This window comes from Astatotilapia calliptera, chromosome 11, assembly GCF_964374335.1.
Source record: "Astatotilapia calliptera chromosome 11, fAstCal68.1, whole genome shotgun sequence".
In the NCBI taxonomy this organism is placed as follows: Eukaryota; Metazoa; Chordata; class Actinopteri; order Cichliformes; family Cichlidae; genus Astatotilapia; species Astatotilapia calliptera.
Window position 1 is genome coordinate 34,500,213 of NC_137432.1, and position 22,862 is coordinate 34,523,074.

A 22,862-nucleotide genomic window follows, 5' to 3' on the forward strand; every position below is an offset into this window, starting at 1 on the left:
AGGATATCTCAGCATTATTTATTTATTTATTTTACCTTTTCTATGTCAAGTGATTTGTGGGTCACTGCAAAGAAGGAAGATGCACAGCTAAATTCACAGGAATTTTTAACTTATATAGTAATCATTTATATCCACTATACGGAATAATAATTATTGCATATTTAGAATAATTATATGAGTAATATGTACAGTATACAAGTGACTTCATACAAGCAGGAGCTTACTCACTTGATCCTGGGAGGAGATGCAAATTCCTTGGAAGGTGTGTCGGGAAGGCCATCAGGACTCTGCCACCTCAAATATGTCACTGCTTGCTGTGCTGACCTTGTGAATGAGGGAACAGCTGAAAGTACTTTTTAGTATATATGGTGTCTATAAGAAAAAATATGAATGTTAGTGTCAGTAATGTTTATATAGGTGTATTTTTACACATGTGCATGTTGTACTACAAAAACCAAACAAAGCTGATGGCATATGCAAACAAGGAGCCAAATGCTTTGGCCACAGAGGTGTGGACTTTAAATGGTTTAGATAATGCAGAACACTGGTCAGGTCTTCTGGCACATCAGACATTTGTGTCTCCATAACATCCAGCATTCAGTATTTTAATTTCACAAAATTACCTGCAAAGTTGATATTCTACCCATCATTTTAATCTTGACAGCTTGTGTTTAGTTTATTTGGCATGCTAGAAAACAATTACCTGGTAATTATACGCAACCTTAACTAACTCTTCTACAATGGGAGGGGTGTAATGTCAGTTCTGTTTGACATCAAGCTAAGATAGGCCAAAGAGGTTATTGTGATTGGTCTGATTTGCCTGTTTATTAGGATTACACAGACCGTTATGAGTTATTAAGTATTTTATATAGATCCAGTCATTTTTGTTGAGATTCCTTATGACTCAATGTGACATGTGGCCAAATTGGACATTTTGCATCATATACTCACGAGGATATGGGCCTGACATGCAGTGTCCGACTGCTCCGCATATCACAACATGTTCAGAGCAAAAAGCTGTACAACAGACCTCTTTATTGGATTTATTAAGTTGTATTCAGACACTCAAAATGATCAGCCCATCACTAGTAATGCTGTTTTTACATCATTAAAATTCATTGAGCTGTAAGAGAGACCACCAGTTAGGTTAATTATGCTACTTCCTTATAGCCATAAGGTTAGCAAGTCCAATACAGTCCATCATATAAAATCGAAGGGCAGTCATCAATAATTAAAACATGATCAACACTGTGCAATGCAATAAAAGTTCCTTTCAAACACGACCATGGACCATTTCTGAGAAAAGTAACAAGACACCAGAGAGGGATTTTGTTAATAACACTACATATACCTAAAAAGACCACCACTGCTTAACATTTGACCAGTTTGTGACAAGGTCTAGAATGTAAATAAAAGAAGAAAAAAAATGCAGACCTATACTGAACTGTACAATTGTTCGGCATCTCTAGATAAATTTCCTGGTGAGCTTGCGAGCTCTGCAAGCTGTACTAAAGGAAGAAGACAACATTGCGACATTGCACCCTATAACAACATTAGAGTTTTTCGTTTTTTCCCCCCCACAGACTCGTGACATGGGGTGATAGTCCAATTTTCTGTTTGTATGCTGTCTGAATTTTTAAAACCACGCCCCTCCGTTCATCTACATTACCCAAACTGATGCAGGTTGACTACTGGCCTGAATGGAAACAGAGCAGGTTAGATAAGCTGAAAGTTTAAACATATCGCTAGTCATACATTCAAGTCTTTGCAAAACAGAATGTTCGGCACTCTTACGGTTTCCTGTTGATTTCTCTCTCTATGTCACTCCAAGTTTTTACTATGACACTGTGATGACAACATAAGAGCCTTCTTTAGGTCAAATTTTAAGTCAAACTCCACATTTTCGGCACCACGAAGGCTTGTTGTTGGGTATGATGTACAGAAATCTGACAAGCGTTGCTCTATGCATGGTTGCACATACTCAGGAGTCACATGTTTATAAAGACAGTTTCTTTTTTCCTTCTTCTTCTTCATGCTAGAATTTATTCAAACACCAAACAGTACCCAAATTTATTTTCCACAGTCTCCCCTAAATGAAGTCCTGGAGGGATGCATCTTCTTGTGTAACAGATGTGAAGAGGGAGGGAAGGGTTGTTGGTTTGCACGATAATCATTTCCTGGCACCACTGAGACACCCAAGTGGCTCACAACAAAGTCTGAGAATCCAGGCACCTCAAGATGGGGACAATTTGTTTTTTTCCAAATAGTGAGCACAGAAAAAAAAAAAAAAAAAAAAACCCAACCAAAAAGAAAAGATTAACACACACACACACACACACACACACACACACACACACACACACACACACACACACACACGGGCAACAAGAAGCCGACCCTGCCAAGTGGCAACACCTTCTCATCAGAAACTCATACAAAACATAATCACACGCTCACGGGTTTTTCGCTCGCTCATCTTTCTTAACCAGGGTTAGTCTTCCAAGTGAATATGAGATAAAAATGTGTTTTTCTTTTTTTGTCTTTTTTTTTTCCTTTAGGCGTTGTAGTGATACATGCATCCATTATACTGATATACACTTCTTAAAAAAAGTTTAAAAAAAAAAAGAAAAAAGAGAGAGAACATCAAAAAAAAAAAAAAAAAGTATTAGAAATGCAGCTATACAGAGTCTTTTAGCTATTCCAGGGGAGTGAGGTTGAAGTCAGGTCTGACGTCAGAAAGCCAAGAAGCCCGATGTCCAGATGTTGTTCAGGTGAGAAGGAAGGGAGGAGCCAGAAGGAGGAGAGTGCATTTGTGTGGGGAGCATGAGCAGGAAGAGCTGGGTTAGTTAGCGCAGCATGGGCGGCTGGTGGGCTGAGCAGTCTCTGTCAGGTCCACTCCCCGGTTCCGTCCGGTGCTGGCTCCGGTCACTTGAGGCTCATTCTTGGGTAGTTTCTTTGCTGCAGTGAGAAAGACAGCGGATCAGTAATGCACCTACAGAAATTTTAGACAAGCAAAGACCACAACCTGACAGGTGATTACATCAAAAATTATTTGAAGAGTAACTTCAAATAAGCCCATTATTTTTGATACATTTTAGATAATACCTAATAATTTTTTCCAGTTGTAATTTTAGCTTTCAGAGATATATTCGAGATAAAATGTCTTTCATGTTCGAGTCGGTTTTGCAATAATGCTGTCACGACCTCCCTCTCTGTTTTTGCCCCTCCACAAAAGTCCAAATTTCCTTCCCAAAGCAGCGTGTCAGGGTGAAGAACCATTATGAGAAGTCGCTTTGAGATATTAATTAACTTACTAAGCAAATAATATGAGCCCTAAAATGTATTTTTGAAAACCCCTGAAAAGTATCTAGCACTGATTTCTGGCACAGCCTATATGTCTGTGTGAACAGTCACACCCCAACTGTTGCAACAATGCTAATGTCAGGGCAGGAATGCAGCTAACAGCTCTTACCAGCCATGCAGACATGACTGGTATTGTTTTTACTCTGTGAGTCATTGTCTCATCATGGCCACATGTGAAAACCACCTTTGTGCTAGTTCTTACAATAGGTCTCTAAGTACTTTGGCGGGTGTTAATTTGTCCAGGGATAGATTTTGTCAACACGATGTCATAACTTGCCATGACCTAGTCATGACACTTTAGAGGAGTGTGGCTAGGATCAAAATGAAGGTTTAGTCGGAAGATAGGTGTGGCCCCACACCTCAGTGGCGCTCTCACAGCCAAATGGTTTCCATTTTTTCCCCCTCCCTTTTATAAAGACTGATCCGCTTATAGTCTTCTCAAATACTTTCTGATAATATATTATTTTGCCTATTAAATGTTTAGAATTTCTCACACAGTGTGTGTCCATCATCAGTTAAAACATCTGGATGAAAAAGCAAAAAGCACTTCCACAGAACTGAGAGCAACTAATCAAGACCTTTCGCAATTTAAAAATAACTTGACAGCGCTCTCTGGTGGACAAACTGTGTACTGCCTCAGTGATTACACCTCAAACTGCATTTTACAGTGCCAGCTGGCACACCACATTCTGCAAGACATTCCACCGAGTAGACTAAATAAATACAAAACTCAACTAAATATAGTTAAGCTTTCAGAAGCTGCATCACAGTCCCGACTGCATCTCTCAAACTTCCTTCAGCAACATGAAAGCTTAGCCGCGCGTCAACTCTCTGAGACCAAAACTAGATTCAGATTACAATATCTGTTCAAATGCAACATTACTCGAGGTTGCTGACAAAGTTTCAACAATCGGGGATAAAGATGGACGACTGAGTGAGCACTATACAACATATAATTTCAGAACCTGATGGATTAACTGCTATGGACCTAGTTGCAAACATCCCGCGTTACAAGTATCCACCATTTATCTGTGAATACACGAGTCATTTAGCAGCTGCTAACAAACCACACAGTTCACTTTAAAACCCGGCGGTTCTTGCTAACACTCTGCAGCGGCTTTTTTTCACTGATCCAGCTCATTAATGACAGATGATCACCTGCATATAAATACTGCACACACTCATTTAATATTTGCCAGGTTTATGGATTGAAGCCAACCGACTGCCCAGTAGTGCATTCCGGTAGCCTAATATTACACAACCTGCACTCAAATGCACACTTGGATGAAGGCAGTAAGAGCCTCTTGTGCACTTTATCATACAAATGCACACCCTGAGATGAATCCTACAATATTATATTTACACAACACGACAGGTGCACAGCCACTATCATTTCCTGTTAGTAAGGATACTTCAGAGACATTTCAGTGTGCTTAAATACTACAGCTAGTGACTGGCTCTGAAGGTCACGAGCAGTATTTCACTTCATATTTGAAGTCCTGCGGCGGAGACACTTACCAATGGCCATGAAAATCTCATTCACATTCATAGAGGTCTTCGCTGATGTTTCCATGAAAAGCAAGCTGTTGTCATCTGCGTATGACTGTGCATCCTGTGAAGGTTACACCAAAATTATTAGTTTTTCATAGTTTGAACTGACAAAGCAAGGAAGCAGCAGAGAAAGCCAAGTAGGCATGTTCCAAGCAGAGGATGTTTTTCTCTCGGCAGATTATTAACGACAATTATTCCAAGAATTATTTACTGTTAGCTTCAACAAATCCTGCCACAAAGTCTACTTTATTTGAAGATGACTTTGCGGCTCTGCGCACATCTTGAAGTTAATTAAGAAGACAAACCTGGAAGTCCAGTGCTCTCTTGTTTGCGAGATCAGCCTTGTTCCCAGCCAGGGCTATTACGATATTTGGACTGGCTTGTCTCTGAAGCTCTTTAACCCAATTCTTTGCCCGTACAAATGACTCCTGGAAAACAGATCAGGGAGGGGTAAGTGGAGGGGCTCAATTAGTGAAAATAGCAATAAGGCCTGTGTGATGGACGATAACAGGGAGACTTTCCCATGATGTCCGATTTGTCTATCTTTTAAAAAAAGTTCCAGGGGACACAATCATTATAGTGATGCTTTTGATGAGATATTACAGTAAACATCACAGTGTGCAGAGGCTGTACTACAATGACTTATGCAGCACAATAAACAAATGTTGCATTCAGCCTGATCTCTTTAAAACAGGGATGTCCAACTCCAGGCCTCAAGGGCCAGTGTCCTGCAGGTTTTAGATGTCACCCTGGGTCAACACACCTGAATCAAATGATTAGTTCATTACCAGGCCTCTGAAGAACTTCAAGACATGTTGAGGAGGTCATTTAACCATTTAAATCAGCTGTGTTGGATCAAGGACACATCTAAAACCTGCAGGACACCAGCCCTCGAGGCCTGGAGTTCGACACCTGTGCTTTAAAAGATTACCACCTTTAATAATAATAAAGAAATGTCAAAGCGCTTTATAGCTTTCTGTGCTTGCTTTTATTAAAAGATAAGGGGAACGACTACTGACTTTGTCACTAAAGTAAAACCTACAGGAGAGAATAATGCTGACTTTAAACTCTGCTCTGTTCTATATTCGATTTGACTTGTATTAGCTTTTACACAAGAATGACTCACACCTATCCACATACATACAGTAGATGAAAGGAAAAATAATCTCTCTACATCCACATTTTAGTCATGCAGGCCAGGAAGCAATGCAACTTTCAGGTAATATGATATGTACGATAAAACTAGATTAGCTGCTCTCTTACTGGCAGCTGTTTCATTTATTTATCAGTTTGTTTAAAATGCTATCTATCGTGCTTTTCCCTTTTTCTCTCATTGGATATTGTTATGCTGGATCTCCACAGTACACACAAAAATCGACATCGACATTTGTGAAAGTAATCCCTGTGAGCCCAAATCTCAGACTTCAGGCTACTCTCTTTCAGCCACTCTGTTCTACTCTTGGCCCTGTATGTTGTCAGTATTAATCAGCCTTATGGTCACATCAGGCCCACAGCTCTGACTGAACACAAACTCCACCCACCTGCTGTTAGAACGTTTTGTTTACAAGGACTGAGAATTGTTTGAGATTCATTTTTTTATTTTCTTCCATATTTTTTGTTAGAATTCTTCCATTTTTAAGGTTAACGTTTTCCACCTAATGTCCAACTTTCTGTTTGAATTTGGTATTCTGCTTTTGCTTGGCTGTCACAGCACTTTGTAAACTCTGCATTTACAGGTGCTACACAACTTAAGTTCTTATTGTTAAAGGGCGGAGGAAGCAAGTTAAAAGAGCTCGTCTCAGCTGAGACTAGACAAGAGCTGAGAGGTTACACCCACTAATGTCCAGCAGAAGGTAAACAAGGAGGATCTGGAACTATGAATCACACAAAGCTACTCTGAGTTAAGAATAGGAGCATGAAGCTGGAAATTAGCATAATAGGTTCCCTCTAGGGCTGTTGAAGCAGACAAACATTGGAAACAGGACAAATCGTTAACCTGCACACTGTCTACATATTAAACAGAGAATAATATGTTCTCTTTGTCATGAAAATATGCTGACATATAACGCGTCCCTGACAATGCCCCCGGGAGACATCTAAGGTCTAAGCACTGTCTGCAAAACATTGTCTGTTGAGTGATGAGTCATTTCTTAATGTGTCAGGATACCAAAATAAGGTTCTGTTTTTAGCTTAACCACTGCTTAGAAATATTAAGGTGGAAAGCCCCACTACTTCCTCATCTTCGACAACAAAGTTGTTTGAGCTAGCAAAGGTAAATGAAAACAGGTGTGCCAACAGCTACACAGACATAAGCCTGGAATCTGACCAACCTCATTTGTAATATCATAGACCACGATGGCTGCCTGTGCACCCCTGTAGTACATGGGAGCCAGACTGTGGTAGCGCTCCTGACCGGCCGTGTCCCAGATCTCAAACTTGACTGTTGTGTCGTCCAAACATACCGTCTGAGTCAGGAAGGCAGCTGCAGGGGTACAAAGCAGACGGACCAGTGACAAGTGGGTCTTTAAATACTGAGCTACACAAATGTGTTTCAGTCAAGGTGACATGGCCCAATGTTGGAAACCAAAGGAATGACTTTGGGGATGACATTAAACATCCAAAATCAAAATGGGTGTGATTTGCTCAAAGGCACTTTTAAACCACATGTTAAACCTTAGTTTGAAAACTATGCTCTGTTTTAACTGAAATGAGAACTGTGAATAACACTTAAATGTTGTTTTTACCCAATCAGCTAATGCCAGCAGACCACTGACTGTAAAGGACTTTTTTTTTTTTATCTTAACACACAGCCTTGGACACAGACTAGTAGTGGTGGAATGGCAGGATGATTGGATTATTTTCAGTAGTGAGTACAGTAAAGGTGTCACCTGGCGCTGAGGGTGAGATTATCAAGATAACCAAAACGCAGTAACCTAATGGACCAAAATATTTGCATAGCTGCCTGTTCTAATAAGGCATTTTTATATTGACAATTCCTCACATTCCCCCTTTTCCCAACTGAATCTCATACTGGCTACATGCTCTTTTGAGGAGTTCCAGTTTCCCCTGGTGATACTTTCTCTGTTTTACTCCAACACACCTTGATGATTCTATAGCCTTACTTCTTAAATGAACTTTAGGCTCTGGGACTATGACTCTTAGTACAGCTATCTGCATGTAGCCGTTATGTTATCTAGCATAACATTTAGTAAATATTCCATTATGTGGTTTACTGGAAGTCTCAGAGATGGCCTGTTCACAGAGCAAAAACAAACACGCCAACACTGACTTATGATGACGTAAGGATTACGTACCTCCAATTGTGCTCTCTTGGAATTCATGAAACTGACCCTTAACGAAACGAAGTACAAGGCTTGACTTTCCCACCGCGGACTCTCCTAAAAGCACGAGTTTGAACTGGCAAATCTTGTTGCCTGCGTTTGGCCCATTGGGTCGCGTGGCTCCGCCTCTACTTGCCATGTCACACTGTCTGGTCTCGTCCCCGGGATGTGAAAAACTGTAGAAAAACACCTGAGCAGGAGAAAGAAAATAAAGCAAGGTGTCATTATAAAAGAAGATCTTATTAACTGATACAAAAATGAAAGATAATAAGAATTTATGTGGTAATTTTGCCTTTGCAAAACATTTAGTCCCTGCAAAAACCAAAGTGCCAGTTCAGGGTTTTTCCTGTATTTAATACACTTTGGGGAGAGGACAAAATCTCTGGAAGCCACCAAAGTAAAATAAAAACAAAAAAAGAAAAAGAAAAAGGGAAATGCATCCCCCTGGTTAAGTAATGTAACATGCTCATTTTATCAATACACAGACCAACTGTCAACCCTAAAAGGCAGATTGTGAACCAGGACAAACCCTGCAATTGATCAGTGTTTTAAATTATTCAGCTTTAGCCTTTGGTTAATGACCCACACCACTATTCCTAAATCTAAAAATACCGCTTTTAGAACTCTTCATAAAAAGCTCCTGGAAACTACTTTTTTAAATGCATAGAGATGCGTATAGAGCTGCGTATCAGGGCAATTGATATTTGATCTGTTAAATTTTATAATGTTGTTTTAACTATATTTCTTTTAAAATAAGAAGTCCAAATCCAAAGGCAAAATGCCACGGCTAATCCCGTAAACATGAATGGAAACTTACTCTAGTTTGGTACAAATTGACACATTACACATAATTTCAAATTACCGGACTCTCATTCAGCTACAAACATTAGTTGGATGTCCGCTATAGTAACAAGCAGCAATACCAGATTTAAAGAGAGAGAGAGAGAGAGAGAGAGAGAGAGAGAGAGAGAGAGAGAGAGAGAGAGAGAGAGAGAAAACTTTGCCTGACAGCATGTTCAAAGTTTCGGAAACTGATGTCATACATATATTTATACTTGTGCCTCTAACGTTATTACCCTGTACCAGTTCAACAACAATTACAAATGGCAAGTTCAACAACTGTTCTGGCAGTGAAAACCCCAACACTCACACACAAACAACGTGTGTGTGTGTGGCTTCAACTACGTGAGGCAGACAGAAAGAGGACACATGTCCACCAGTCTGGACACATGTGTGGGAAAAAGTATTTGGGTCAATTTAGTGGTTTTGTTGTTTGTCTTTCATGATTTTGTAGTCAAACAAACAACAGCCACAACAACAGATTACCTCTGTAACCTAGACATTAACCATTTCCACCATCAAACTAAACACAGAACATCGCTCCAAAAATAATTGCTGTCAACTTCGAGCGTCGAAATCGCGTTACGACACAGAGATCACCACAAATAACTTGTTGTGTTGTTGCCGAGTGGATCGTTTTAGTTGGTAGCAACTGCTAGCGTTAGCAACATAGCTAGCTCATAAGTTCAAAATGCCTAGTCCAAAACCCAATCTGCGTTTGTTATAAAGCATGATTTCGCTTGATTAACGCTGGCGTGAGTGCGGGTAGCAGCATACCAATCAAGCTTATACGCACTAAATATGACACTTACATAAGTTCTGAAAATGCTCAAACTCAGATGATGGAGATTTGGGTGTGTACAGCTAGTGACAGCTAGCTAACGTTAGCTCCGTGACGGTGAATTAGTGAAGTAGCTTATCAAGCAGCGTTTGAAAGAGAACTGCAACTGTTTGTGAGAGTAAAAGTGGATTAATGCTAATGTGTGGGTGATCTAAACGTGATGATACCTTCAGATTTATCAGCAGAACAACGTTAACTAGGCTAAGTTGTACGGCCCTTCCAGTGTCGGCTAGCTAATGTTAGCTAGCCAAATAATAGGTACTGGGCAGGCTAACGTTGTTCAGCTGCGGCCGCATCGGGAGGAGCCCTCCAGATAGCCTACAGCTAGTCAGCTAAAGCTAATATTAGCTACTTACCTATCAAAAACAGGAGCGTAGTTAATGGTAAAGGTATCTCCAGGACAGTATTTGCAGTACTTCAACGTATGTTCACAGTGTGTCGAGTATCCAACCAGCTGCTGAAACGTTAGATTTCATAAGGCTCAGCGATCTCGCTCTCCCACTTCTTTCAACTTCCCTTTTCGCATTGTACGAAGGATGATGACAGATCGTATGACTGGAATTCACAATCCGCCTGCGTATCAGGGTGGCCAACCAATCACACGCCAGGATTCATACCAAATTTATTGAAATATGTCTGTCTCCAAAATAACAAAAGAGAGTATTTACATTTTTTTTTTTATCTTTAAGCTAGTGAGCTAAAAGCAGGGATTGCGGTTCAAGGTTAATGCCACTGACTCAAAGCAATAAATACATTAGACAATGTGTTTTATTTTGGACAAGTTAGTCATTCACATGGTCTCCCCATTGGTTATCACAATCTTTGATTCGCTTGAAAGGTATTTTAAACCAAACTAGAGTATTAAGTTGAATTGCTGAACTATGTTGCTAGGCAACGGTACTTAAACAGGTGCACAGCTCTGCGTCCGAGCACGACAGAAACCCGTTTGGCCTTAAAAACTTCCCATACCTAGTTAGAGACAAACTTTACAAAGGCTCTATCTAAATTCATTATGACTGACATTAACACGTCTAGCGAAGTGAAATGTACTGACAGAATCCGAAATATACCGAAAGTAAGTCTATTTTAAGATAGCTTATCCTGTGCTATCGTACTGCTATTGTATTGTTTTAGTAAAATAGACCTTTATTTCTCTAATATTAACCATAGTGAACTTTTTTTTTCTTTAATGCAGGCCGGGAAATTAATACCTCCAGGAGACAGTGTCAAAATCTGCTTACGAGAAGTGGAAAGAGTGAGTTCATTTTTATGTGTTTAGACATGGCATTCAGAGCATCCGGAAGTGGGGATAATTGTTGGAAAGTATAACTTCCAAGTGAAACCCCCCCCGAAAAATCACTTGAAGCTCTTTGGACGTCTCTATCTATTATCTCAGTTTAAAACAGTTGTTTTACATCTGTTGGGATTATTAATCAGATTTATTTATTTTTTTAGACAAAATGTGTGAAATTGTGGGTTAACTCTTTCCCTGTAAATTTCAGCCCACGACTCCACCGGTGGTGAGGAAATTCCGCAATAGCAACCAGCCCGGACCAGGAACTATCCGAGTCCACACAGGGAAGGCAAATGACCCAGATGTTGGCAGCACTCTTGTTCATGGTGTCATCACCAAAGCACCCCTCACTGTGAGTATGAGCTTCCTGTGATTGTTAAAGGGACAACAGGGAAGGTTTTTAACTAAACTGAAATTTGATAGGTTGATATTTTGTTTAGATCATGACCAATGACTCATGTATTGCTCTGCTTGGTAGTGGATTTAAGGCTCATATAACTTAAATGGAATTGACACAATAAATGAAATGGCATTTATACAGTGCAGAAAATTAAATATAATATAGTATATAAAATTTTCTGGACACACTGTATATTTTTTATTCCATATATATGGAATTTATTTATTTTGTTTTGTTTATACTGCTGTACATCTTTGATGTATGGTAGTACTACAATTTCCTTCACTATTTTACAAAGTATGACTGTGCAATCACAATAAAAAGTTACACTTGAACTAGCACTTAAACTAGCACTTGCTACAAATAATATCCTGTATGTAACTGTGTACAACTGTACTGTTGTTTAAGTTGGACTTTGACTTTGACTTTAGTGACTTAAGTATGGAAGGAAGGAAGTCTCACCACCTTACAGTTGATAAAGTAGTAATAGATTTCATTTCAAGATTTGGAGGATGCTCATATGTGAATTTTTACCTTTTGTACATCAATTTATGATAAAAAAAAATGTCAAAAACATTGGCAAAAGTTCAAACTATCCTGGATTAAAATACAGTGAGGCTCTCACTTATTCTGTTTTTGTTATCCCTGTTAAGTTTGTGTTCAAATGTGTATGATTTACTTTTGTTTGTACTCTTCATGATTTATGACAAGCTTTAGAGTGCAGATATCAGATATAAGGCTACTTTTGTGCACATTCAAAACACACACATACAGTATACAGGACTGCGCTGTGCACATTGAAGAGAATGGCAACCTCAACATTGAAGTTTACCGGAAGCCCACGCACACGGACCAGTACCTCCTCTTTGATTCCCATCACCCTCTGGAACACAAACTTGGGGTAATTAGGACCCTACACCACCGGGCAGAACATGTTCCCTCTAAGCCTGAAGGGAAAAAGAAGGAACACACACATGTAAAGGAAGCACTTAAAACATGCGGTTATCTTAATTGGGCGTTCTCTTTCGAGGATGCCAACGTTCACATTTTGGACAGAGAGGACAGATGGTTTGAAAGAGGAGTGAAAGAAGCCATTTACGTCCCCTGTGAGCGACCATCTTTGAACAGAGGCGGTGGTTTACGACACCAACTCTCTGCCATCTATAATCCAGTTTTGAGATCCCTTCCCAGACGCCTTAACGCCCACTCACATCCTGGGCCATCTGACCTCAGGAAATCACATGATAGGGTGGGGCCAGGTTTCACAATGAGCTCACCCGAAACCCTGGCTGATTGTGACCCACACCCGCTTTCACACCTTGGCTCATGTGATTAGGTAGAGGATCATCAGGGGTCCTTTGTCCCTCTTTGGGGGGAAACTCCCACTGGGTTTAAATCTGGGACTCTCCACCATTTGACCCTTAGAACTGAAGAAGCTTCTCGGATGAGAGGTGAAACGTCTTCAAGCAACTTAAAGAAGTCCAGACCCTTTTCTTTCCAAGCTCCTTTGACTACAATGACCTGGATGACTGAGAACCTTCACAGACACACATACAGTATCTGTGTTTTGGGATGCTCTTTTGGACTTGAGCACATATCAACTGAGATTGATAATGATCAACAAATTATAAGGGATGGAAAATATTAATGTAGGATTACTTAGGAAATGATCAACAACACTTGAAAAAGCACTGGCTCACTACTTACTGGCTTTGTCGTAGAATGAAAAAGCCTAATATTGGACCTTCTCTTCCATTTTCCTTCTTTTCTGACCTGCCTGTGTGCACATGGCATTAGAGGCAAAGCGGTGCAAGAGGATGTATTTGTACGTTTGTATGTTGGAAGTAAAAACGATCTACCCCTGTCAGACGCATTTATTGTACTGCTGTATTATAGTGGTTTCCCTAAGTAAGTCATTTGCTTTTTTCATGATTTTATGTTACCCCTCAAATTGAATTTTCCTAAGAAGCAGACATTGATGATGGTTTTTCTATTTGCTTTCTGGAGTTTTCTCTGTATTCACATCTGTTTTGTGATGTCACCGTGTTTGGAAGCTGGTGCACAATGTTGCTTTGAGTAGAAAATTTAAAGTATACAATGACACATTTAGAATACTGACTGACAATAATCGTTTTACATCATTCCTACAGAGTGAAAGCTTGCTAAATCCATCCCCAAAGACCTTGTTCCAGCAGAAGTTACAAGAACTAAGTGAATCTGTATATGCCTCAAATAAGAAGGCTCCTCTAGGCAGATCATGTGTCCAACGTTCTGAACTCCCCCCATTGTGTAATGAGAAAACTACATTTGGCATAAAAACAGTAAAAGGTATGTATAACATTAAATAAGTCAAAAGCTAATAAAACAACAAGAAAGTTGGTTTAACCTCCTAAGACCGAAACTCATGGCATGCATTTTTAATTTCTCTTTGCTATTTGAGCTATTTGGGACCTGATGAATGTAAAAACAAAGGATTACGTGATTTTCTTTTATTTTTTTACCTGAGTTTTGTTTCTAAGAAAAATGTGATCCACATATGAGGACATTCACTTTAAATTTTGATAGAACAGTGGCAGTATAATGTCCTTGTAAGTGGATATCGGGCTCTTGTAGGGCAAAATTTAGTATTTTGGTCTAGACAACCCAAAATGTGATGTCCACATATGTGGACACCAGGTCCCAGGAGGCTAAGTTTGTAATGGTTGTGTGCTGTCATTGAAACATTTTAAAACTTTTACATTTTTTGTTTTACATTCTAAGTTTTCTTATATTTATATATTTTTCTTATATTTCTTTATATATTTTCTGACTATCTCCCGTTCCTTTCATCAAGGTTTGGGTGTGCGTGAGATTATTAACCCTGCAAAAACAGCACAGGAGGTAGAGAGGGAAGCTGAGGTGGCACATGATGCTTACATCCGTAGCCGTAATGCCTATTTTGTTGGTAAGAATGAAGAAAATCATACTATTGATGCTGTCTTTACTCTTTCCACTAACGGTCTATTTCTGGAATTCATTTCATCATTTTCACCACAGTGTGATGATCTTACTTTATTCCAGGTGAACAAATTAATAGAAATTATGACAGGACTCGTTACAGTAAAGACAGCAGGTTTGGGATCCTCACACCTCATTTCAACGATGGCCGTAATCTTGGCAAAACTCTTCATTGGCTGGGTGAATCACAGAAGTAAGCACTGAAATAAAGTGGCCATGCAGCAAATTCTTTTGTTTTTCCTTAACACTGCATATCTGCTCCTTGTCCTTCTAATTTAAAAAGTGAAAGCCAACTCGAATTGTTCATATTTTTTTCTTAGGTTTTACAATCCAGCTGCTTGGAAGAGATCTGGGAACAGAGAGAAGATAGCACAACAAATGGGCAAAACCATCGTCAAGTACTTATTTTTTTTTTTTTTTTTTTTTTTTTTAAACTGTCTGTAATGAAACATATGAGACCTGTAATTATCTCACTAAGATTTTATTAAATTTTCCCATTTCTTTTCATGTTCTTCAGGAGAGAAAAAACGTTGCCTGTTCTGCCTGATCACACGTTTGGAATGGTCTTACCACCGGATGATTTTGGTAAATTTTGTATAAAAATGTTCTCCCGCCTTACATACGGGAATATTTGGTGTGTCCTTAGAAAAAGCTTTTTCAGTTGAAGACAACAAATACTTCCTTTGCAGGCATTGGAGAGCTGATCTACTCCACAGGTCCACGGCAGTACACGAGAGGCCCAGACAGACAGCGCAGCCTGGTGAATGCAGTGAGGCATCACCTCAAGAAGGTCAACTTTGAAAACTTCCCCTCCTTGCTAAAGGCATTCAGACATTATGACAAGGTATGAATAGACTCACAACAGGTTGCCAACTTGTGTTTGATAAGTCAAAGTGCTGGTAGTAAGGAAGTCAAGCTGTTGGTTTTAAGATAAAGCCAGTGATGTGTGACTCTGTGGTAAGATGATTTTCAAAGTAATAGAGCTTTAATTCTCATTTTGCAGACTTGTGTCACACTTCTAAACACATACCAAAGTCTGTATGGGTTCAAAGGGTTGTTATTTATGAAACTAGAAACCAGTACCAAATATTTTGCCCATTGCCTACAGATTCTACATGTTCAAAATGTGTTTATAGGGATTATGAATCTGTTTTTTATGTTAATTACCAGAAAGGAAAGGGGATGATTGACAAAGAGGACCTGCGTGCAGTGTGTCATCAGTTCCAGCTGAACGTCAGTGAGTCGGTCCTGGATGACCTGATGGACTACTGTGACACAGACAAGGACGGGTTTATCAACTTTCTGGAGTTTGCCAACTTTCTCAACTGGAAAGACAAAATGCCCATCAACATTCGAGAGCAGTGCATTATTGCAAATGGTAAGAAGAAGGCAATTTAATCTATCGGTTGATTTTATGCTTCATCACAGAACTAAAACTGCACTGATACCACCGACAATATGGAATGCCAAAAGACGACAGATTTAAGTATTTTTTACATTTTGGTCTGATTAATTTATCTGCAGAGCGTCAAACCAGCTCAGCTCCAGGTGACATAGAAAGAGTGACAGCACAGCTTTATGCCTGTCGGTTGGTTGATCTTGAGGACTTGCAGCCTGTTGAGCCAGGCAGCTCACTGAAAACTCTTAGAAGCCTTAGGCAGACAAGGGCAGCCCCAGACCACTTCAGAACTACCTCCTCCCTCATCGGGGCTGCAGGCGCTGGTCGTTTCCCATCAGGTAAGTCAGGAGACTTTAAGCTGACAAATATGTTTTGCACTATTAAAGCTGCTTCTCGCTTTGGACAAGATTAAGGAAGGAATATACCAGGAATCCACTGTCATTCACTTCTTCTTAAACACAGATCTTCCTCATGACACAGTTCAAATCACTGTCGTACCAACTCATCAAAACCAGCCATTTTTAATAAAATCAAATACATGAGATATTTTAGATTGTGCATATTTGAAAACATCCTTTTGTATTTTAGAAATGTTTTACGTAGTTTGCTTACTTTTTACTCCCTTCCCTGTACATCATCTGGTCTCTCTTTAAATAGATGGACGTACATACGGGATCCCATCTGTGCGCTCAGATCTTCCAGCTCCTCGCATTAAAAGAGTCAGTGACAAAAACAATTATGGCGATACATCCACAGCTGGAGATCTTCTACATCCATCAGTTCATGCCCTGCAAGGTGTTTATGAGGAACATTTCTTCTGTCCTCGCAGCAAGGAGGAGGTACAGCCTATAGATGAGACTGGGGTGGCACTGTCTATCTTTCAAATCTCACCATCTTTTATTATTTGTATGAAAAAGAACATTATTGTTATTATTATTTGCCAACAGAAACAATTTTACATTTTTTTTCTGACACAGAGGAAAAAAGTTATTACAGCATTGTGCTTTTGAAGTTAGGATAAGTGAGATAAGCGTTTAAAAAGTTATTACACTATAGGTCAGTTGATGCACAACAATGGGGTCTGTTCCATAAAATAAACACCACTGATGTGGGTAATCTCATTTACTGCATCAAAGTCTGGCCCATATAATGTATCTGCCTAAGAAAGGCTTATGTCTGAGTTTTTCTTTTTTCTTTGTTTTTTAAAGATCAATTCAGAATCTTTGCTGGCAGTAAGTCAAACTCATTTCTCATGGATGCTGAACTCTGACCTCTGCCAGGGCTGCCTTTTGTCACTGATTCTGTTCAGTTTTTATGGACAGTTTTTGCTGGAGAGATTTCATGTCTTGGCTGGCTTAGGAATGACTTGGTGTCCCCCCACAATGGTGGAAGAATTACATGCATAAATACGTCTAAATGTGAAATTACTGAAGGCAGGGCTCTAGAGTGCGACCAGCAACCAAATTTTTCAATTTCGTGTGTACATTTGAAAGTACAGGTGGATAGAGAGAGGTGAGTAGCTGGAATAAAGCGATATCAATTCATTAAATCTTGAATCGAGTTTTAAATATAAATGTATTTTGCGGCAGAATCTCAGGTTAAAGCTCACAAAACTATTTGAACAACCACCAAACAGTAAATGAGAGCAGGTAAACGGATTCCACACAAAGATGTAAACACAGAGCTTGGACCCGACGCATCAGAATCAGCTTTCTCTTTCTCGGCTTTCTCACCTGACAGCATGGACATGCCGTCGGGGCTGAAAGCCGACAGCTCGCTGATTCTGAAGCATCGGTCTGCTTTGTGTTTACGTCTTTTTTGTGCTAGATTCTGAGCTGCAGGTTTTGTCTCTCTCCAACCAAATTTACTGAACCAGCAGCAAAACAAGACCCAAACTATGCTTCACATTTAATAAATGTCGTCATGAATTCCCTCTTACCTTTGCTGTTTTGCTTTCACCACGATAAAAATCACGCTGTTGTTTTTAGTTTGTTTGTTTGTTGTTGTTTTTTTGGGGTTTTTTTTACTTAGGCTTTCTCATCAGAGGTCATTTAATTTCTGCTGTTCAATACTGAAGAAATTTAAACTTTTTAAAATTATGCAAAATATGCATAATTACTACTGCAGTATATTTTCAAGGTTATCTGCTAGAATCAGAATCAGAATCAGAATGGGGTTTATTGCCAAATGTTGAGCAGGTTTACAACATTAGGAAATTGCTGCGGTGCTTCAGTGCAAACACAGTGTCATAAATAGCACTTAAATAGACATGGAAAAAAATAAAAGTAGGGATAAGAATTAAAAGTGCTACGTGGGAAGATATGTGCATGAGATATACATGAGATATATACATGAGAATAAGAATTAAGAGTGCTACGTTGAAAGATATAGCCAGATATAGCCAGATATAGCCAGGCCAGGAAAATCTCCTTCATGTTTTTCTGTGTTTTACTTTGATACAAAGGCATCTGCTGCTGTGATGCTACACCTCTGATAAAGCCTCACATGTATCAGTACTGATAAATGATCAGAATTATAATATTTCTGACTGTCTGGGTAAAAATTAATCGAATCGAATCGGGACCTTGTAATTCGGAATCGAATGGATTATAGAAATCAGTGACGATGCCCAGCCTTAGTGAGTAGCCTAGGCCTGACAGAAGTGGATGTAGGTGTGGGTAATAAAAAAAGATGAAAAGAACTATTGATAACTTTTTTGTTAAGTTAAGGCCTGATCCGCCTGAAATTCATAGCCAGTGCTCTGACACGGAGCCATCAATCTCTGAACGCTGAAAAAGCACAGTGTATCCAGAAAACACATTATATGCTGCGATAAATGCACTGTCCAAGTGTCCCCTCTCCCCACTGCCTTTCAGTGACAGGCAGCAGCAAACAGGTCGTCAAAGGAGGCCAATGTGATGATTAAGTTTAACATTGTCTACAATATTGCCAAAGCATTTTAAGCACAAGCACTTTTTCAGTAACTTATCTTCCTTGTAGAACTGTGCTCCAAATAAAGAACTTTGTGTTGACAAGATTGTTAGTTAATCATTTGCAAATCAATATTGTCTGTATGGACAGAAAATTTCCCCCCCAAAAAGTGCGAAGTATAAAACTGCGGTGTTAAGCGGTGCAGTTGAAAAATTTGGGTGCTCTTAAATTTTGTGCTGGTGCGCCTAAGAAAAGTCGCACCAGCACAACCGTGGCAACAAGTTAGTCTAGAGCCCTGGAAGATGTAGAAATACAGTATAAAATGCAAATGAAATGGTGAAAGTAATCAGGAGTCCTTCCAGAGAGCTGAAAAATAAAGTCAGAACAGAAGTACCAGAAAGTGCAGTTCCTCTAAGACCACTTAAGGCTGGCTTCAGAAGTGTGTCAGCTCCTCTAGAATCTCATGTTTAAAGTAGAGCAGATATAAACCATTTTGGTGTCCACAGCTAATTTCCCGCTTTATTAGAACATTTTTAAAAATAACTAGTTTAAACTGTAAACGCCAAATGTAGGAATAATTAAGCGCATGGCTGCTCTGAGTGTCACGTAGGTGCCAAGACACTCTTCTAACCTCAATTAATTCAAGTTACTGAACAAGACTGTCCAAGAGGTCTCCACTCATGAGTTTTCAGTTAAATTGAAGCAAGAATTTTTTATGTTAGCACTAATTAACAATCTGTGGATGCAGCTTACTAAGTCAGGTTGGTAGCCTTAGCTAATAGCGTAGCCCCCCCTCACTCTTGTCCATTTACGAGCCATTCTGGTTCCAAACACATAACCAAAGATTCAACAAACAAAATACCAACCCCAATCCGTCAAAGTTACCGTCTATAGTCCAGTCCAGTCTTTTATACATATTATGGTCTTTCTGTTATCAGCCTGCCAGATTTAAAAATATTTTACCATAGAGAGTTGGGGGCTGCCAGACTCCATTTATGAAAGAATAACAGAGCGATGACAGTGATGAGTAAGAAATGGCAGACAACAGTGTGCCTGAGCAGCTTCACTGCTTGACTTCATTGCTTGAATCTTTCTTACTGTTACTGACATATTTCTTACAGATTGCAACAATCTTCAGGAATGCTGGTGTGAATATTTCGGAGGAGACGTTTGAGGAAGCCTGGGAACTCGCGTCAATGAAGCAACCGACCAGGGAGGTTTGTGTGGAGAATTTCCGCAACGTTCTCAGGGAAATAAAAGCAATGTAATACCGAAGGGTTTTTTTTTTTTTTTAACACTAACAATTTTCCTCATCCATAGAAGTTTGTCCTTCTCACAAAAATTTGTTTTAGTTTGTTAGGAAAGCTTTTTTTAAACCACCATTCTCATAATTCTCACAGCTTATTGTCAGCTAAAGTCTTTTTTAAGAGCAGGAAAGAACGCTGTTTGCATTTCCTCTGTCTTTGCAACAGGGGAACTTGCAGTGCATAGGCTGTTTAAATGATTTCAGAGTCAGCTATGAAAGATCTGCATTGATATGAAAATATTCCAAAGAGACTGAGTTAAATTTGAATCCTTTCTGTGCTGCTACAGTCTTCAACAAAACAAAAACTACTGCTGAGGAAAATTGCATCTTCTACACAATCGCGTGTTATATATTTTATGGATAAAGATCTACTTACCTGAATTAAAATTAAAATGTAAAAATATATAAAAAGGACGCAAGAAATGAAACTGTTTTTAAAAATCTTGACCTATTTTTTGGATTAAGGCTTTGTAGGTTGCTGCCTTTTATGTTATTTAATGAATTTGCTGGAAGCCACTTAACAGTTTCTGGCAGAACACCCATTCAAAAAGGAGGTTATGTGAAGAGACATACTGCACTTGCTGTGGTATTTTATTTTTTTCACTATATGGAATTATTTCTTGCGTCATTGAATTGGTCGTATGCAATGTTACGCTGAAGACCTGAGATGTTCTTTGAAGCTCTATTTTCATCACTGGGAACAGCAACAAACAACTTATCTCCTTTATGCATCAGAGCAGATTTTACAGCTATTAAGCACATTTTTTACTTTAGGCACTCTTGAGATTTCCTCAGAGAGCACACACAGGTGTACTTTTTCATACCAAACATCACAGATTTTTGGGTCCCATTCAAAACTTGTTTTGATCTATAGTTTGTTTATCTTGCCTGAATATCGTGTCTGTATCAGTATAACAAAAGTGCACACACACAAATGAATATCAGAGAAATTGTGATGCTGAGTGGCATAAACAGTTTTAATCAAAAATACTTCATTGTTCAATTAATTTGTTTTGATTTTTGTTTTAAAAACACTGATCATGTTTTGGGCTTCGTATGAAGTTGATGTCACCCATCATTAATAGGAACAGCACATTTGCCACGTCAGCATTTCAGTATTATGTCAAAAGTTTGTAGTGATGTTTCTATCCACTGATCAGAGTGTTCAGGTGCTTCAGTATTTCAGTCCCTGGACCCTTCATGTGCTGACGTGACTACTACATTGCAACTTGCTCCTAGTAGTTGCCAACCCTCTCAAATGGCAGCAGTATATGAATAAGTGAATGAAAATCAAGTTTAGTGTTTTTAGGCGTGCTTTGTTTGAGCAAACATTTTCTGTTTATTGGAAACAACATGCCATCCTTTGTTGGCATATAATAAGCTGCTGTGAAGCAGTGTTCAGTTATGATTAAAATTCAGCTGTCAGTAAATACTAAGTATGTTCTCTGAATCTTATCTCTTTTTTTCTGTCTAGAAGTAGTATTAACTTTGATTTCCACACATATTTATCCCGTAATTCTATTAATCAACCTTATAATGAGACTCTGACAGAGACAGCACAATGAATCTGAAGCGTCCTGGAGCTGGGACACATGCAAACATACAAATACACATTAAAGAAAGCATGAGGAATTGTTTGCAATCTGCTTCGCTAACCAGATTAATGAACTAGTTGGCGTCTAGCCTGGACTGATTCACACGTCAGAACATACAAAAAAACAATAAAATAACTAATAAAAACATTAGCTTTTGTATATTCACCACTTGTTTATGTTTTCTTGTTAATTTCCATTAAAGTGAGTGATGCACAGGCATGTTAAATTGTTTAATGTACTCTCACCATATCCATGAGCATATTGACACGTACTAAGCTAACCACACTCATTTAATCCCATTATGACTCGGTGAGATGCTTGACTGGAACTATAAAAAAAAATAAAAAATCCCCCCCCCCACGCAAACTTCCGCAGACCCCGCGTATTACCATGCAGGAAAATTAGACTAATCCTCAGCGTGTTTCATTATGCATGAATTAGCGGACGCTAATGACAGAATCCTCTCTGTTTGTCAGATATGTTGTCAACATTAATAATACTGCAGCAAGCTTTAACAGAATTGGATGACACGCAACATTCACGAGCCTGTCAAATGTGATGTCTTCGACAAGTGACACATTGCTGGCAGTGACTGTGGGCACAAACACAAGCTAAGGTGGAGAATTTTATGGCAGAATTAGTCATTCTTGCTTGGAGCAAAACGATACTATTATAACTATTTTCATTTTGTACAAGATTTGTGTTATGCTCTCTTTGGCCCATCAAGAACTGGCTTCAACTTTGTCGCTGGCAGCCATCTACTAGAACATATGTCCCTTTCTGCTTGCTACAGAAAGTGGATTTTCTTCCCTGATGCTTTTTTTTTTATCACTAACAGAATTCCGGTATTAGTTGAATACCAGAATACAGATCTAATATTAACAAAGTTTTCTCTTGGCCTTTATAATAGTCACTTGTGGGAAAAACTATTCTGCAGTGCTCCACAAAGTACCAAAGTACTCCACAAATTTGGCACTGCATGTCTGCACAAGTATTCAAAACCT

The 22,862-nt window shown here is 39.1% G+C and overlaps 2 protein-coding genes across 2 annotated transcripts; one reads left to right on the forward strand and one right to left on the reverse strand.

Annotated features, from left to right (window-relative positions):
• Positions 1-1,015: 1,015 nt before the first annotated feature.
• rab5ab (RAB5A, member RAS oncogene family, b) lies at positions 1,016-10,497 on the reverse strand. The gene is made up of 6 exons (XM_026185000.2): positions 10,293-10,497; positions 8,229-8,445; positions 7,245-7,396; positions 5,220-5,342; positions 4,882-4,975; positions 1,016-2,958 (listed from the first exon to the last, which is right to left on the reverse strand). The coding sequence occupies exons 2-6, from the start codon at positions 8,392-8,394 to the stop codon at positions 2,843-2,845; spliced, it is 651 nt and encodes a 216-aa protein (XP_026040785.1). The 5' UTR covers positions 8,395-8,445; positions 10,293-10,497; the 3' UTR covers positions 1,016-2,842.
• A 3-nt stretch (positions 10,498-10,500) lies between these two features.
• efhb (EF-hand domain family, member B) lies at positions 10,501-21,699 on the forward strand. Its single transcript, XM_026184999.2, has 13 exons — positions 10,501-11,011; positions 11,132-11,191; positions 11,439-11,582; positions 13,781-13,958; positions 14,464-14,574; positions 14,691-14,820; positions 14,948-15,025; positions 15,145-15,212; positions 15,317-15,471; positions 15,798-16,005; positions 16,152-16,364; positions 16,684-16,865; positions 20,079-21,699. Exons 1-13 carry the CDS (start codon positions 10,949-10,951, stop codon positions 20,223-20,225), a joined length of 1,737 nt encoding a protein of 578 aa, XP_026040784.1. The 5' UTR covers positions 10,501-10,948; the 3' UTR covers positions 20,226-21,699.
• The last annotated feature ends 1,163 nt before the right edge of the window (positions 21,700-22,862 follow it).

Excerpts from the sequence above, each read along its gene's own strand:
- rab5ab (XM_026185000.2), bottom strand. The coding sequence starts at position 8,394 with ATGGCAAGTAGAGGCGGAGCCACGCGACCCAATGGGCCAAACGCAGGC. Across the intron at positions 7,397-8,228 it reads CCAAGAGAGCACAATTGGAG|CTGCCTTCCTGACTCAGACG; the intron begins GTACGTAATCCT and ends GTACCCCTGCAG. Across the intron at positions 2,959-4,881 it reads TGAGATTTTCATGGCCATTG|CAAAGAAACTACCCAAGAAT; the intron begins GTAAGTGTCTCC and ends TTCTCACTGCAG.
- efhb (XM_026184999.2), top strand. The coding sequence starts at position 10,949 with ATGACTGACATTAACACGTCTAGCGAAGTGAAATGTACTGACAGAATC. Across the intron at positions 11,583-13,780 it reads TCACCAAAGCACCCCTCACT|AGTGAAAGCTTGCTAAATCC; the intron begins GTGAGTATGAGC and ends TCATTCCTACAG. Across the intron at positions 14,575-14,690 it reads CCGTAATGCCTATTTTGTTG|GTGAACAAATTAATAGAAAT; the intron begins GTAAGAATGAAG and ends ACTTTATTCCAG.